This window comes from Myodes glareolus, chromosome 6, assembly GCF_982192425.1.
Source record: "Myodes glareolus chromosome 6, mMyoGla1.1, whole genome shotgun sequence".
In the NCBI taxonomy this organism is placed as follows: Eukaryota; Metazoa; Chordata; class Mammalia; order Rodentia; family Cricetidae; genus Myodes; species Myodes glareolus.
Window position 1 is genome coordinate 92,308,137 of NC_142031.1, and position 15,242 is coordinate 92,323,378.

General features: G+C 44.5%; 1 protein-coding gene across 4 annotated transcripts in view; it reads right to left on the minus strand.

The window, feature by feature from the left end:
* The window catches only part of Crim1 (cysteine rich transmembrane BMP regulator 1), a 176,697-nt gene that overhangs the window by 93,590 nt on the left and 67,865 nt on the right, over positions 1 to 15,242 (minus strand). For 2 of the 4 annotated variants that reach the window (XM_085691022.2, XM_048416090.3), the window contains one exon: positions 433 to 675. The exons of the other annotated variants lie outside the window; for them this stretch is intronic. In XM_085691022.2, coding sequence (XP_085547148.2) covers positions 433 to 675 — 243 coding nt within the window. The remainder of the gene's footprint in view (positions 1 to 432; positions 676 to 15,242) is intronic. 4 annotated transcript variants of the gene reach the window in all.

Consider the following 15,242-nt stretch of genomic DNA (forward strand, 5'->3'; position numbering starts at 1 on the left):
CCTTATAAAACATCTGCCATTCGGATGTGTGTATTTATCCAAAAGTAATTCTGTTTTATATATGTGTGCTTCTAAATGTACAACTTCCAAGTGATACACGCATCTGCAGATGAGGCCTCCGATCGTCTCTCGGGGAGCGAAGCAGGGAGCTATAGTACTACAGTCTTCCCCAACAGCTTCCTCAAACATACTTGAAGAAAATAAAGATGAAAGAGAAAAGGGCTGGCTTACTCCATGATGGCGTTCATGCGCCAGGAAACTATCCCTCTGGCTCTTTGATTAGAGTCCTGAAGAGAGACACTAGCCCCAAACAGGAAGCCATCTGAGCACAAGTAAGAGTGCTCATTTTGGTGGCAGTGGAGAAGCCCTGGAGGAGGGACCTACTGCCCTCTGATGCAAAGGGGCGATGCTGCCCAGCCAGCTTGTGCATACCTGGTTTGCACTCAGAGAGGTCACAGCACTCTCCCGGCTTCCCTGAGGCTTTGGACACTAGAATGTTCAGGTATCCCGGCTGGCAGACTTTGCGCAGACAGCCCGCAGGGTCACACACGCAGCGGCTGGGTAAGGGACAACACTCCCCAGGAGGAGCATAGCCCTCGATCAGAACGGAATCTTCAGGGCAACGTGGAGAGAACTGGACTTCACAGCGGGCCTTGGAGCAATCTGGCTTCTCTTCTAAATGGGAGAGAAAGAATTTAGCTCATGCCCAAGGGCAGTGTGGGGCACTTTTGTGAGAAGAACAGATCGTCCCGAGTCTATTTACTGTGCAAAGAGCAGGGCAGCAAAAGAAGTCTGGTGAAAACCTTAACCGCGGGAAATCTCTCCCAAGAGCTGCCCGTGACACCAAAATACAGGCCCTGAAGTTCCATCCCTTGCTCATGGTGTACAGCCAACACCTACTACAAAGCTCAAGGGGATGCAAAGGGAAGGCCTCAGGTGGCTCAGACTCAGGTCTAGACTAACTGTGAACCCAAGGGTCGTGAGGTTTCTTTCTTGATAGTGATATATGTTAAAACCCCAAACAGTGACAGAAACAAGCCCTGGCTACTCCAGGGACTGAAGACAATATGAACGGTACCGGACATGAAGAACTTGACCTCCAAATGGGCTTCGATGAAAGAAGCTGATTAAGATGTGCAATTTTATGACATGGCAGTTGAACAGGACAACGAGTCACCTTCCCTGTCATTCTCCTACAGGGCACGTCTGGCCCACGGGATGCACCTGTCCTGCAATGCCACCTGCTGACCCACGGACACAGCTCAGCCTCAGAGATGGAAAGTAACAGTGGGCTTTACCAGCAAGTGTACGGCTGAGCAGCAGAGTCCGAGTTCATCAAACTGGAGTCCTCAGGCCATGTTCTCGGTTTAAGCTTTTAAGAGACCCACGGCCTCGAGGAAAAGATTGCAACAATCTAAAACTCCTGAAGACGGTGACCTTTGAAGAGGGTCAGGGTGTTGGGAAGATGTTAGTGAAACAAAGCCACATGGTGCTGTAGTGACTAGTTCCGCAACCTTTAACTGACTTTGCTAAACTAAAACCCAGAGATGGCATCGCAGAACAGGATTAAAGTCAAGAGTTTCCTTAATTGTGTCTGTGTGTGTACACCAAAACCAACCAACCAACCTAAGGCAGAAAACGCAAGGAACCCGCCTAATCAGTGAAAAAGCAAGAGTCAAGGCACCCCCTGACATTTCACTCAGCTCTGGATAGCACAGATGTAACTGTCATTCCCAAGCCAAGCCTGCTTCTTTCCGACTTCTCTCCCTCAAAAGCCTCATGTAGCAGAGGTGAACTTGGAAGTCCTCATCCTTCTGCCTCCACTTGCCAAGTGCTGGGACAGATACCTGGCTCTTCCTCTGGTCACTTTCCAACTTGGCTGCCTCCCCTTTTACTTTTCTGGTCGCCTTCCTTGCTTAACTACCCCTCGTCTAGCTAAAACACGTGTGAGGAGATCTCCCATGCTTAGAGTCCTAGAAAACGCATCCAGAACTATTTACTGAGTGCCAATTGATTTAGCAGTTTGGGATAACCAGGAGAGAGAGAAGGGGGAGGGGGAGAGGGAGAGATTAAGATTGATTCTTGCTCTCATCTGGTCTACGAGGCAGTAAAGGGTGACAGAAAAGCGATCGATATTATAAACAGCAACAGAGAGTGATAAACGCTCTGGGAGACGGGCAGAGTAAGGGGAGCTGAGATCGCCGAGGAGGAGGGGCAGCTACGAGGTGCAGAGCAAGCTTGGAGTGAGATGCGCGCTACAGAGATACCCAGAGGAGCCTTCCACGAAAGGTGACGGAACCCCGACTGTGCAAGAGGTCCCCTCTTGCAATCGTAAGGCTTTGGGATTGTGAGTAACAGGAGACACCAGGGGGGAGTAAGAGGCGGAGAAGGATCTGGGGAGAGGAAAGAAAGGCAAATCCATGCACTGTGTCCTACAGTTAACAACGTGTTGGACACGGAGATGACTTTGCTGCTAAAGGTCATGCGACATGCTTTCTGTCACACAACTTATATCTGCGTCCTACTTTTCCTGCTGGGCAGAAAGCAACTGCACCACACCTCTGCTTTAGTCAGGGTCAAGAGTCAAGTGCAAGCCCTGCCCTCTCTGCCAGTTGCTGCTGTCAAACCAACAGCCAATAAGCTTAAGGCACAGTGGAAAGTGAAAACAGCTTCTGGCCTACGAGTAAACTTCAATAGCGGAACACACACACACACACACACACACACACACACACACACACACACACAAAATTTCTGACATCGTGGGAATTCTCTGAGCTATTATCTGCTCCATTTTGCAGAGAATGAAATCAAGGTTCAGGCAGGTTAAGCTAACTGCCCAAGTCCATATGGCTGGTGAATGGGCTGGGGTGAGCTGACCCTGGTCCATCTGGTCCACAAATCTCTGGGTATGATAGGCCTCCTGTCCTAGGATTGCCTGGTGTTGAAGGTGTTCAACTTTGGCCTTGACCTTCTTCCCTCCTGAGTTGATTTATCTGGGCTCAACTTCTGTCCTGACTGGAAATGTGGTTTCTGATAAGCCCTCACAGCTGAACTTTCTCCTCTCCAAGGAGCCACAGCGCCTACAATCACATGCGTGGGCCACACAGGTCTTAGTACCACTCTCAAAACACCTACCCATCTACTTTCATACCAAAATCCCTAGGAACTACTTTGCAAAGAGAAGGTACGTCAATGACGAGGTGTCTACATTGAGAATCTCACCCTGCCCCCCTCCTCACTGCATCAGCGTCGGGATCCTCAAAGAGCTGAGAAATAGAAGGTTAATCTTGGCGATGGGGCTCAGCTTGGTCTTTGTAAAGTACATCCAAGCAGACTGCTTATCTGGCAGATGCTAACAGTGATTTATAATAAGGAAAAGCTCCAATTCTACCTACAATGAGCACTGAATTATTACATTTGCTTATTTGTTATAATTGATTTATTTGTTTGAGACAGGATCTTGTGTAGGTCAGGTTGCCCCAAACCAGCTATGTAGCTCAGGATCACCTTGAACTTCTGATCTTCATGTTTCTTCCTCCCAAGCGCTGGGACTGCGGTATGGACTGCCAGGCTTGGTTTTATGGGATTCTGGGGATCCAACCTAGGACGTTCTGTACTCCTCTGAGCTCCAGCCCTACATTCTATTATATTCATATTCTCTGAAGATTTGGCATATACAGTTAAGGCTTTTCGAACATATTCTTCCATGTTCTCCATTCAAATCCAACTTATTAGCTCTTGCTAGTTACTCGACTCTTGACACTCTTTAACAGCGTCACTTCTTAAAGCGTGTACGGCATGAGAGCCGCGTGAGCTTCTGCAGCACCCGGGGGGCTAAGGCAGGTGCCCTTGGCAGTGTAAACTGTCAGTGAACATAGATGAATCAGGACTTCAAACGTGAAAGTGTCCAAGAATTAAGGTTTAATCTTACCAAACACTATTTCAACTCTTCTTGAGACAATCATACTAGCTTTCCCTTAACTAATACAGTCAATTAGCAGATGTTAAAGCACCCTCTGGGTTCCTAGAAAACACCCCATTTTAAACGGTTCTGTTGACTGTGACTTCCTAATACCTTAAGATCTTTAAGTGTAAAAATTTGAGTGTAGGTTGGATGGTGGTGGCACATGCTTTTAATCCCAGCACTCGGAAGGTACAGGCAGGCAAATCTCTGTGAGTTCAAGGCCAGTCTAGTCTACAGAGTAAGTTCCAGGACAGTCAAAACTACACAGAAAAACCCTGTCTCAAAAAACCAAAAAAAAAAAAAAAAAAAGAAAAAAAAAGTATAGTAGTTACTAGATTTCATACCCCCCAATACCCATGTCTACTCTCTCACCCCCCCTTTCTTTTCCAAGTGCTGGCCTATTCAGTCTTAGCTATAGTTACGTAGACTCTTTCAACGAGGACTTTGTATTCTATCTCTTCCACTGCTGCAAAAGATGCTTTGTTTTTGTTCTGAGACAGGGTTTCTCTGTGTAGCCCTGGGTGGCCCGGAACTCATTATATAGACCAGACTGGCCTCCAAGTCAGAGATCTGCCTGCCTTTACCTTTCAAATCCTGGGATTAAAGGTGTGTGCCAACATGCCCAACTACTGCAAAATTACTTCTGTAGGTATAAAGTTAACTATTTTTTGATGTTTACGTATAACTTTCTCATAAAACTACCTTAAAGGGAGAGGGGACAGGCAGGTGCCTTAGCTATTATTCAATATTATATTATTATCTTAGCTCTTTTAGACTCATCTTTCCTAAGTTGTATTAAACCCAAATTCCCAGCAAACTTTACTGACAAGGCTCCGCTCTTCCTGCTTTGTGTACCTGTCAGTCCCTTCACATTTTGGGATGTTTTAGTCTTTCAGATTCTTGCTAGTGTTCCTGAAGAGTCTTAACATAAAGACTAAATTCACTTCTATTTCTCTCTTGCTTACTTACAAACACATAAAAATGTGACTTTAACATTTTAGACAAATACTTCTTCAGTAGTGTTTTAAGTTTTGTATATGTTCCTCTCAATGTGGTCAGTTCTTAAATAATCTGTAACAACACTAATTTCTTCTTTTGACATTTTCATAACATTTTATTTTGCTATAAAATGTCTGTAGAGCTAAGTTGAGGGCAGGGAGGGAGTTTTCCTTTTGTTTTTCTTTAATTTGTTACTAGTTCATGTGTGCTAAGTTTTTTGTTTTGGTTAATTCTTTGAGATTTTATGGCTCTGCACATATGTGTGAACATATATAGTATTGTGGGCATTTTTAAAAACATGAGCATTTGAAAGTAATTTGAAAGTAAGATACATACACTCTATCTATTGAACACAAATGCCCATCTTTGAAATCAACCTTCTTAATTCTGAAACTTCAGATCATCTGTATCTCGTACTTCTGATCTGATTTCTGCAAACTCTCCTGGGAGGCACAACATCTTGCACGCCACACTGTTCACCATCACTCTTCAAACCTGAGCTGTTAATACGACAACAGCAGGCATTCATTTCGAGTCTTACGCTGAGCTTGTGAACTGTGAAATCACACTTTCAAAGAATTGAGATTTGTAAAACCTCTAGATATTTTCTTGTCTTATAACTGTTAATAGCTGCTTTATTTTCCATCTTTCATTGGATCACCTAGTACTTGTGTGCACTCAGTATCTTGTACACACTTAACTTGATGTGTTACCATGGCACCAGCCACTATTATTCTGGCTCCTTCTTTCTTAGCCTGTTTCAAACACATAAGTTCTCTTGGAAATCTTTATTTATTCTTCTACATCTCTCTTGCTCATTTTTCTACACGGAAGATAAATAAGGAAACTATTGCCACATCATAAATTTCCCATGAATGAGAAAGGCGTTACCTTTGAAGTTGAAAGTTTTATCTATTTGAAAAAAAGTCCTTTTAAACTCTTTCCCAATGGCATCTAACAAATCTATATATAATACTTAAGCTAATTAGCAAGATTTTATGTCTGGTTGTCCTGGTAACATTGCAACTGGCATCTTATGAAAGTAAAAATTGCCCCAGATATAGAAAGACAATATGACTCACAACTGAAGTAATTAAGGAAAAATAAATTAGTTTTACCATACTAGTAATCTTCCTTTGAGGACTGATATGGTTACCTAGTATAAAATGATGTCATAGTAATTATGCAAAGTGTCAATCAAACCTAGTCACTTGACTCTCCACGACGAGACAGTGGTTATTTCTAGGCCTTTTCCAGGACCATATACCAACAGAGAAAGTAAAACCACAACTCAGAAGGCAGCAAATGCATTTCAGAGTTTTCTGCTTAAACCTAGGTTTTAAGTAAAAGACAAATGGACAGCTATTAGATGTAAAGAGGGAAAAATGAGCTTTTAAGAGAGAGAGGTAAAGTCATACAGCCAGACTTGTCAACCCTGTGAATTTTGTTGAGCTCCACGAAACATCTGATATTGAAGCCTTCCTTCAACTTCAAAATTCCTTGACATGGTCACTCCAGGTAGCAGCAGAACGCAGCACACTAGCTGCTGGAAAACTTGAAAAGCAGCAGTGAAATTTAAATCTGACTCTTGAAGATTCAACCGCATAGTTGAGTTGTTGGGTCCTCCGTCAACACCAACCCTGATTCCTTCTGCCTGTCGATATTAAACTCCTAATACAGGTGCACGCCATTCTGAGACATCTCTGGGAATTCCAGTAACTGCTAGGCTAACTCAAAGACCCCAGATTAGGATGAATTTTGACACCACAGACTTCAATAAGGACACAGAGTACGACGTCAAGAGGCGAAGGGCTTACTATGCTTGTTTGCCCCAGATCTCACTATGGTGTCCCTTCCGCTGTGGGAACAGCTGTGACATTGACCTTGAGTGTCATAGGGGCCCTCAGCCACTTGATAGAATCTGGAGATAAATGCTGTGATAGCAGCCTAGTCTATGAAGTTCTCGTATCTTTCTTTCACTCACTCAGTTGACAAACATTAACTGAATGACTTGAGCAGGGAAGGAGCAAAGTCCTCGCTTTCTTGGATTTATGGCTCCAGAGAGAGGCATTCAAACAAAGGGCTTCTCAGCACAGTACCAGGTGGCGATAAAGGCTTTGAAGTACAATCAATGATACCAAGGCACGGCATCAGCCAGCAGAGTTCCTCAGTGCAGCAAAGCACATGCCTGCAATCCCAGCCTTCAGGAGACAAACACGGTCAGCATGGCAAGTTCCAGGTCAGCCTGATCTACCCAGAAAGTTCTAAGCCAGCTAGTAGGGAATACAAGGTGAGAACGGAGAGGGCCATAGGAATGCAAGTAGTAGACAAGAATGCATAGCACCAAGGAACAGTGAGGAAAACACCTTGAAGGCAAGACAGAGCTGACTCTACGTAGGAATATACATTCAGAGTTATGAAAAAGAAATCTAAACTGAAGTATAATTAACATGCAGAGCATACCAATTAAAACTCACAAAAAAGCCACAAGGCAAACATTTTGATGGATAATATTTCTTATTAAGGATTGAAATGAAAAAAAAAAAACTCTCCAAACTGAGGGCCTCCCAACCACCATCCCACCATGTGCTCTTCAGTGAAAAGGAGACTACATTTTCATCTCTACCCAACAGATGACAAGACAGACCCCAGGAAACTAAGACACCTGGCTAAGGGCGCTTGATGAGTGGCTAAGCTGCCAAAGTTCACAATTCTCTCTGCAGTCCATAAAGCCCAAAGCAAAAGTTCTGTATTTGGCTCGTCAAGGACTTGTATGTCTAGTCCGTGGCCATGATTCTGCTCAAATACTCAGTTCAACATGGCTTCGCAATGGCAAGGAAGGTGTGGTCTTTGGTGAGCGCTCGTCAGCGCACTGCCAGCTGTCCTGCTTCGTCTGTTCTTAGCCACAGAGACAGCATCGGGCCCAATTCCTGCCTGCATGCAGTGTTATTCTGTTCTGGAAACTTCTATAGCAAATGCACTACATATGTCATCCCCCTGCTTTCAAGTTTAGAGGCCGACTCCTTTAAAAGCTACACTGGTGAATTCTTTTCATTCACATTCCATGATTTTATCATAACCTTTTTTGGCAGGCTTTGCTGTGAAGACTTGCTCCACACAATCATAACCCCAAGAGGGGAAAATTAGGCTTTTGTTGACACAGAACCAGGAATACTTCATATTTCAGCTCTTTCAGAAACACCCACACTACTTTCCCAGTTCTTTCTTTTACCCTGAAGTTGGGTTTTAAGAGCAGGAGACCCTGCATAGGGCCTTCCCTGCATGGTTTATTAAAGATGCCAAATTAAAGTGTTTTCAATTGCCTAATAAAAATCCCCCGGCGATCACAGCACAACATAACTCAGCATGAAGACGAAGAAGAAAACAGTAAAGGATCTACACAACTACTGGATGTGATATTTTAATTCAGTGCTTCTACACTCTGGCTGTGTGTACGTTAAAATCACTCACAAAGCTTTTAAAAACACCACTGTCTGGAAACCACCTCACCGATTAGATCTGATTGCTCGGAAAGAGAGAGGGGGTCTGTGTATTTATTTCAGCAGCTCCCAGGCGATCCCATTGTGTTATTCAGGTGAAGAAACAGCCCCGACTCCTTTGGCAAACTGAAAATCTTTTCAAGGACGCTCACTATGGATACAGCGTTTGCCAGGGCGCCTTCACACACTCAAGGCAAACCATGGGTGCCAAAGGGCCAACTGACTCTTGTAGTCTGGCCAGCTCAGAGCTCCAGTTTGCATATTACACTTCAAGACATGTCTAGGGGCCTCCAGACCACACAGCTTTCCTAGCCCAAGGTACTGCTGACCTAGAGCTTACAGACTGGCTACTCCAGGTGCGGCCCCCGAGTCAGCAGTGGGCAGCAGCACTGCTAGGAAGTGGAGCTTGTTGAAAACGCGGTAACTGAGAATGTGGCACGGCCCCGAGCCTCCAGCTGTACTCAGCAGCAGGACATTGTAAAGTTCGAGATGGGCTGAGCTGGGGTGCTGCTTTTCAGTGACCCCTGGGGCTAAGGCCATCAGCATCTCCTACGCATTTGCCAGAAATGAAAATCCTAAGGTCCTCATCTAGGGTAAAGAATAAGAAACTCTGGGAACGAGGCCAAGGAATCTGAGTTTAAAAACTCTACAAGGGTTCACTCACTCCTTGCCTCCTGTCAGAACTGCCTGGGAAACAGAACCCAAAAGCTCGGGGTGGAAGTGTCCTACTCCAGCAAGACTCCCAAGGCAACGACCATGTGCGGTAATGGCTGTGTCAGCACACCTGTGCCGGGCCCTGTTCCATCATCTCAGGAAATTCAAAGCTGTCTTAGTTCTTAGAAAATATGACCTAACCAGCCTTCTGTGGAATCTTCTTTGAAGGGATCAGAGTTACCCGAGAGAAGGCAAAACCCAAGATCGCCTTTTGATCATGGGCAGAAGGCTTGGAGGCAGGGCGTGGGGGGGGGGGGGACGACAGGCAAGAGGCAGACCCTGAGTGTAGAGTGTGTGCATTCTTCTTAACTTTAAACACAGTTTGCATGTGACAGCAGAATTCCCAGCCCAGAGAAATTTTATTGCATCATCTGTGAATTCATACCAAGGAAGTATATTCAATTTACTGCCAGACGGATTTGCTATTCAAATAATTATAGTTACATATTCATACACCGTGATGAATTCCAAAATGTTACAATCTGTTTTTTAAAAAGAACTCTGACAATAAGATAAGACCTAAATATAGGTTAGAATAAAGGGACAAAGAACCAAATGTTGGTTTTAAAATGACTAGTTTTACCTCATAGAGCCACCTTCTATAAATACCCCCTCTTTGTTGGTCACATGCTGGGCTCCCTTCCCCCACAAAGGAATCGTAATTATTAGGATGCAGGACAAATGATAACCGAGGGAAGCCTAAATGAACTAGCTTCACAGTCAGTTAAGCGGCATCTGAAAGAACGCTTTTCCTCACAGCTTGAAAATGTCAAGGAGGTGTAAACATTAGCTCTCTGGGACAGGTTCTACCAGAAGGCGACACCCATTACAGAACACAAACAAAATCCTCAATTTTGCCGCAGCATTCTGTGGGTCTCATTGCCTTCCGTGCTCAGAGTCCCCAAGGAATGGACGCTGTAACTCTGCTCCTTCCTACAAGGATGGCAGTGCTTTGACAAGAGTACAATAAAACACCAGCTCTTAAACATGAGGGAAGGAAGGGTCTGGTGTTCCTCAGCTATAAAATGTAGGGCCGGCCCTTGTGGGTGTGCTCAATGAACACACTCCAGCCAGCTAGGAGCATTTCCTACTCAATCAGGTTCCAAAGCCCTTGGCGTCGGCTCATTCAAGACCAGTAGATGCTTACTGAATGAAAGGAGCAGCCCATCACATCCTTTCAAATGTTGGTTTTTGTCAACACTCTGCAGTATTTGCAATACAAGAGAAAATGTGAAAACACACACAACACACACACACACACACACACACACACACACACGGAGGGAGGGAGGGAGGGAGGGAGGGAGGGAGGGAGAGAGAGAGGGAGGGAGGGAGGGAGGGAGAGAGGGAGGGAGTGAGGGAGGGAGAGAGAGAACATCCAATTGAAGGTATTATCAGTAAGTTTCCAAGTCTCAGAGGTGATATATGGACTTTTAAAAAGTCTTGAGAAGTTCTTCAAGTACTCTTTTATGACAATATGAGACCTTTGGAGTTGTAGCAGATGACGTCATTTAAGTGAGGAATTAAGGAGGGCTCAAGCAGCAGGAACAAGGGACAGGTAGGAGGCGGTACAGAACATTCTGTTGCTATTCTATCCCCATTGACGAGAGCAGCAGAAAACAAGGAAGAGCAGGCTGTTTAACTGTTCCACTGGTAGTTCTCACGAAGGACCGCACATGCTGGACACAGACATGTGGCTAAAATTATAAATAGATGTTTGGAAAAATATTTTGGCCATTTTTTTTCCTGCCTCCTCTCTTTCTCTTTTTAAGTTCCACCTCAGGGAAGATAATCCGTTTGTCTGAACCATCTAGTTGACACTGAGCAGAGATTATTTTTGGCTACTTTTAGTCCATTTTTATATAGGAGTCATTATAGCCACAAAGGCTTAAGAAACAAGAACTAGGTTAAAATCTTGGGTTTTTAAAACAAGTTGTGCCATCTTCACCAAATGGTTCTGAGTTGGAGCCTCCTTAGGGTTGTTATGAGCGAGATAAAGGAGGCTGCAAGAAGTCGTGTGCCTGGTGCATGCTCAGCAGTCAGTAGCTTGGTGACGCTATCACTGTACCACCGTTACTTACCAGAACAGTCTAGACACATGCACAACTGCACACATGCATGAATGCGCACACAGATGCCTTCACCACTTATCTCTGCTACCCTATATAAATAACACATTTCATAGAGCCTCAGAACACTCTGGTGTTAAGGGGAGAAATCTTATTCTACAAGACTGGCTTGTAGTATCCTGTGTATCCAAGCTCTAGAGCAACGACTCCTCTGGGGAGTCAAATGACCCTTTCACAGGGTCGCCAAAGACCATCAGGAAGCACAGATGTTTACACTACAATTTGTGACAGTAGCGAAATTACAGTTATGAAGCAGCAATGAAAAATAATTTTATGGTTGGGGAATCACCACACCATGAGGAGCTGTATTAAAGGATCACAGCATTAGGAGAGTTGAGAACTCTAGAGTCCTGGTGCTTTTCCTTATTGTTTTAAGTCTAATGCCTAGCAGGTTAAATAGGCTATCCCAGAAGACAGACAGACGTGGTCACTGAAGTTACCACTAGTGAGAATGTTAAGGCTCATTATAAAACACAGACCCGACTGTCCCTATAGAGCACAGAATGCTACTGTCATTTTAGCGAGTCAAATGCTTCTGGTCTTATCCATTCCTTTCAAACTGATTAATTTGAGGGAATTTCTTGGAGAAAGAAGAACCGCTGAAGGTTCTCCACCGACTACTTCTCCATACTTCTCCATTCTAGGTACGTAGATGGGCCCCTGCATACACAGATGTTATACTGATGAGTGGGCAGATGACGATACCAGGTGTCTCTAATAACAAAGAAAGACTGACAGCATTTATACACCGATACGGAGCACTCCGGGCCTCACATCACAGCCTCACTTCTGCTTCAAACTCTTTCTCTGAAGGCTTTTCCACCCTTTCTGGACTGTTTCTTCAGCTCCCACACACTTCCCAATCAGGCTAGCTCTTGGGGTAAACTCCTGAGAGGGCCCCACGTTTCTATGGCGTCTTTGTGTTCTCTGTGTACCCGCTGCATAAATGCTGGCCCACAGCGACCGCCAAGAGGGCACCCGAGACGACAAGTATGTGGGCTGCAGCTGAGCAAAGGATGTGTTGACTTTCCACCCTGAACTACAACTTGACCTGGAGCGAAAACAAAAATACAGTCATGTGTATTTTTTTCCCAGAAATGATAATTATAGTACTCCAAACTTCAACTACCAAAATGGAAAAGGCATTACAAAAAATAATTTATTAAATGGGCACTTATATTCACGGTAGCCCTTACATGGATGTTATACTCCCCCCCCCCCCTTTGTAAGTATTAAAGGGCTGGGCTCCTCACTCTAAGCTGTCTTTCGGGTGTGGGGCTGGAATGGGGGTTGAGTCTGGCAATAGCTCTCTAATTCATCAGTTAATATGTTTTTAAATAACCTTTCCCGTTTAAAACATACCAATGATTTAAGAATCACAGCTTATAAGTCTGTCTGACTCATCACATCCAAGGAGTGTGAATTCTGAAATACTCCTGGTACCAAACAGAGAAGGTGCAGTGTTCAGAATCCTGTAGGAACGGTCCAAGTATCCTGACCTAATTTAACTGTTGCTAGAGTCCTCACTTGGTCCTTCCATTCTAGTCAAGCTCCTTCTGAACTTAGAACTCTCATCAGGATACATGGGATGCAAAGCTCACTCTGCTGACTTCAACATTTAATGGTTCTCAACTGCAGTATGCCAGAAGGCTTTCTGAAACACAGAATCTCGGCCCAGAGTCACCGACGGGGTTGGTAAGCAACAGGGCTGGAGGAGGGCCATGGGTGACAAATTCACAGGCTCTCTTGTGGCTATCCAGGTATCATCCTTGAGCACATCTGCCAGAAGACATTAGTCTCTTAGAAACTATTTTCCTGCCTCCTAGAAAAGGTGCTCGCTTTGTCTTGCCTGCCTGCCTCTCCAGCAGCTGTAGGGAGGAACGGGCTCTAGGTATTAAAGGACATGCTTGATAGACTGAGCAGAGGTCCCATCCCATCTCAAGACTCCTTTAATTGAACAGCATCCCGTTTCTTCCTGATGTTACCACCCTGGGGAGAACCACAGTACAGAGGACAAACCGGCTTTCAAGCTCGGGCTGCTGCGACGGTGTGTGCCACACGGGCTTCAGTGCTGCGGCTCCCAAATGCGTCGAAGGATATCCACAAACAAACCTGGCCAGAATGAACTTAAAAGACAAGGTAATTTGTAGTGAGCTAAGATTCACAAATTCACACTTCGACAGGTGTGAATCTGTCTCAATTTGCTGGGGCCCTGACACTGAAAATTAACTTCACAAATGTTCTGAGAAACCAGTTCCACAAAGTGTGTGCAACCAAAGTTCCTTCTAGCTTCTTGTTTTCCAACCAGCTATGTAGCCCTGGTCCGTATAGCATTCCAAACAGTAGCAAAGGAGGAAGGGAAATCAGTAATTTTAGGTAGCAAGTAATTTTAGGTAGTTGTTACAAAATTATTTCTGCTAACTTTGTAGACCAGGACTTAGGCACATGTCCTCGTCCACTTGTAAGAGTGTAGGAAATGTCCTCTTTATTCCGGGTGGTCAAACCTCTGGTTACGAATTTCTATTTCTATGAGAAAGGGAGAATGGACACACGGGTCCCAGCAGGATCCACCAGATCTCCTGGCAATAAGTCTCCACAAAAATCTATCGTTTGGACAGTGGATACATCTTGTCCTTTTGTTTTGCTTTGGACAAGATCTCACTATGTAGCCCTGGCTATCCTGGAACTCACTGTGTAAGTCAGGCTGGCCTTGAACTCACAGAGATCAGTCTGCATCTCCCTCCCTTGTGCTGGGAGCAAAGGCGTGTGACACTACAAGGCTTATCTTGTGCTTTTTTAGAGCAAAAGCAAACAAATCATTTTGAAGAATTGCTTGAAAAATACTCAAACTGGATGTGAGCGCTCCATCTACTTGTTAAAGGTACTGGAAGATCAATTTCCACTCGCGAACTTTAAAGTCCTTGATAACCAACTACCATGTAATATGCCACAGTTAAGTTGGGTATTATAGCAAAAATGAGATGAATGAGATGACCTTGTCATCAGTGGGCCTAGATTTCTAGTGAAATACCCTGTAAATCAGAATTTAACAAATCAATTTAACCCTGTGATCACAGAATGAAATGGGGGGTGTGCAGATTTGAAGATTTAATTACATGACAGTGGACGAATTAATATTGGTTTGTGAATAAAGATGTAGTAATGGTTCTGTCCTCGGGACTTCATTGCTAATAGTATACTAGTTTTCATCAGAAATTCTTAGATATTTATGAAAAAAACAGTGGTTTACAAAGTCAATGACCTATCAAAAGGTCACTCTCAGCTAATGGCCCCAAACCAAGCCCCCCAGGGAATCCTCTACTGGTTCTACCAAGACAGAGTCATTCATCACAGCCCCAGACTCCTTGGCCTTCCATGTGCAGTTAGCATCTCCCCCAACAGCTATTCAAATCTCTCATATAATACTTAAGATCACTTAGAATCTAGTGTAAACATGATTTTAAAGCTCCTTTATCATCAAGCCAGATAAACATAACAAACTGAGCCACAACAAAAAGGGTACTTTATGAAAGTGGTATGGCCGAGCAAGGTCAAAAGAGCAACCTCTCAACGTGACCAGTTGTGGCACGGTCCACTAGCCAGCTGCTGACAGGCTGCCCACCCTGACAGACGGAGAGCCACAGCCCGTGAGGTTTGCGAACACAAATGCTAGGAATGCGAAGGAAGGCTTGCGGAGATGGGAGTCCGGATTAATCTTTCTTGAGACTCGAGGGAAACAGAGCCCATGAAAAACTCTCTCTGAAGCTGCCTCATTTCCAGGGCATTTAGAGCTCAGCTATATTCCCTAGCCCCTTCAGAACAGAAAGCCTGGGCAGAGCCAAGCAGAAACTATGACTAGATGAACTGATATGAGTAGCTGGAGTTCTTCAGAATTCAAGATGGTAGAAGGACACATTTAAAGGCCAGGTATGG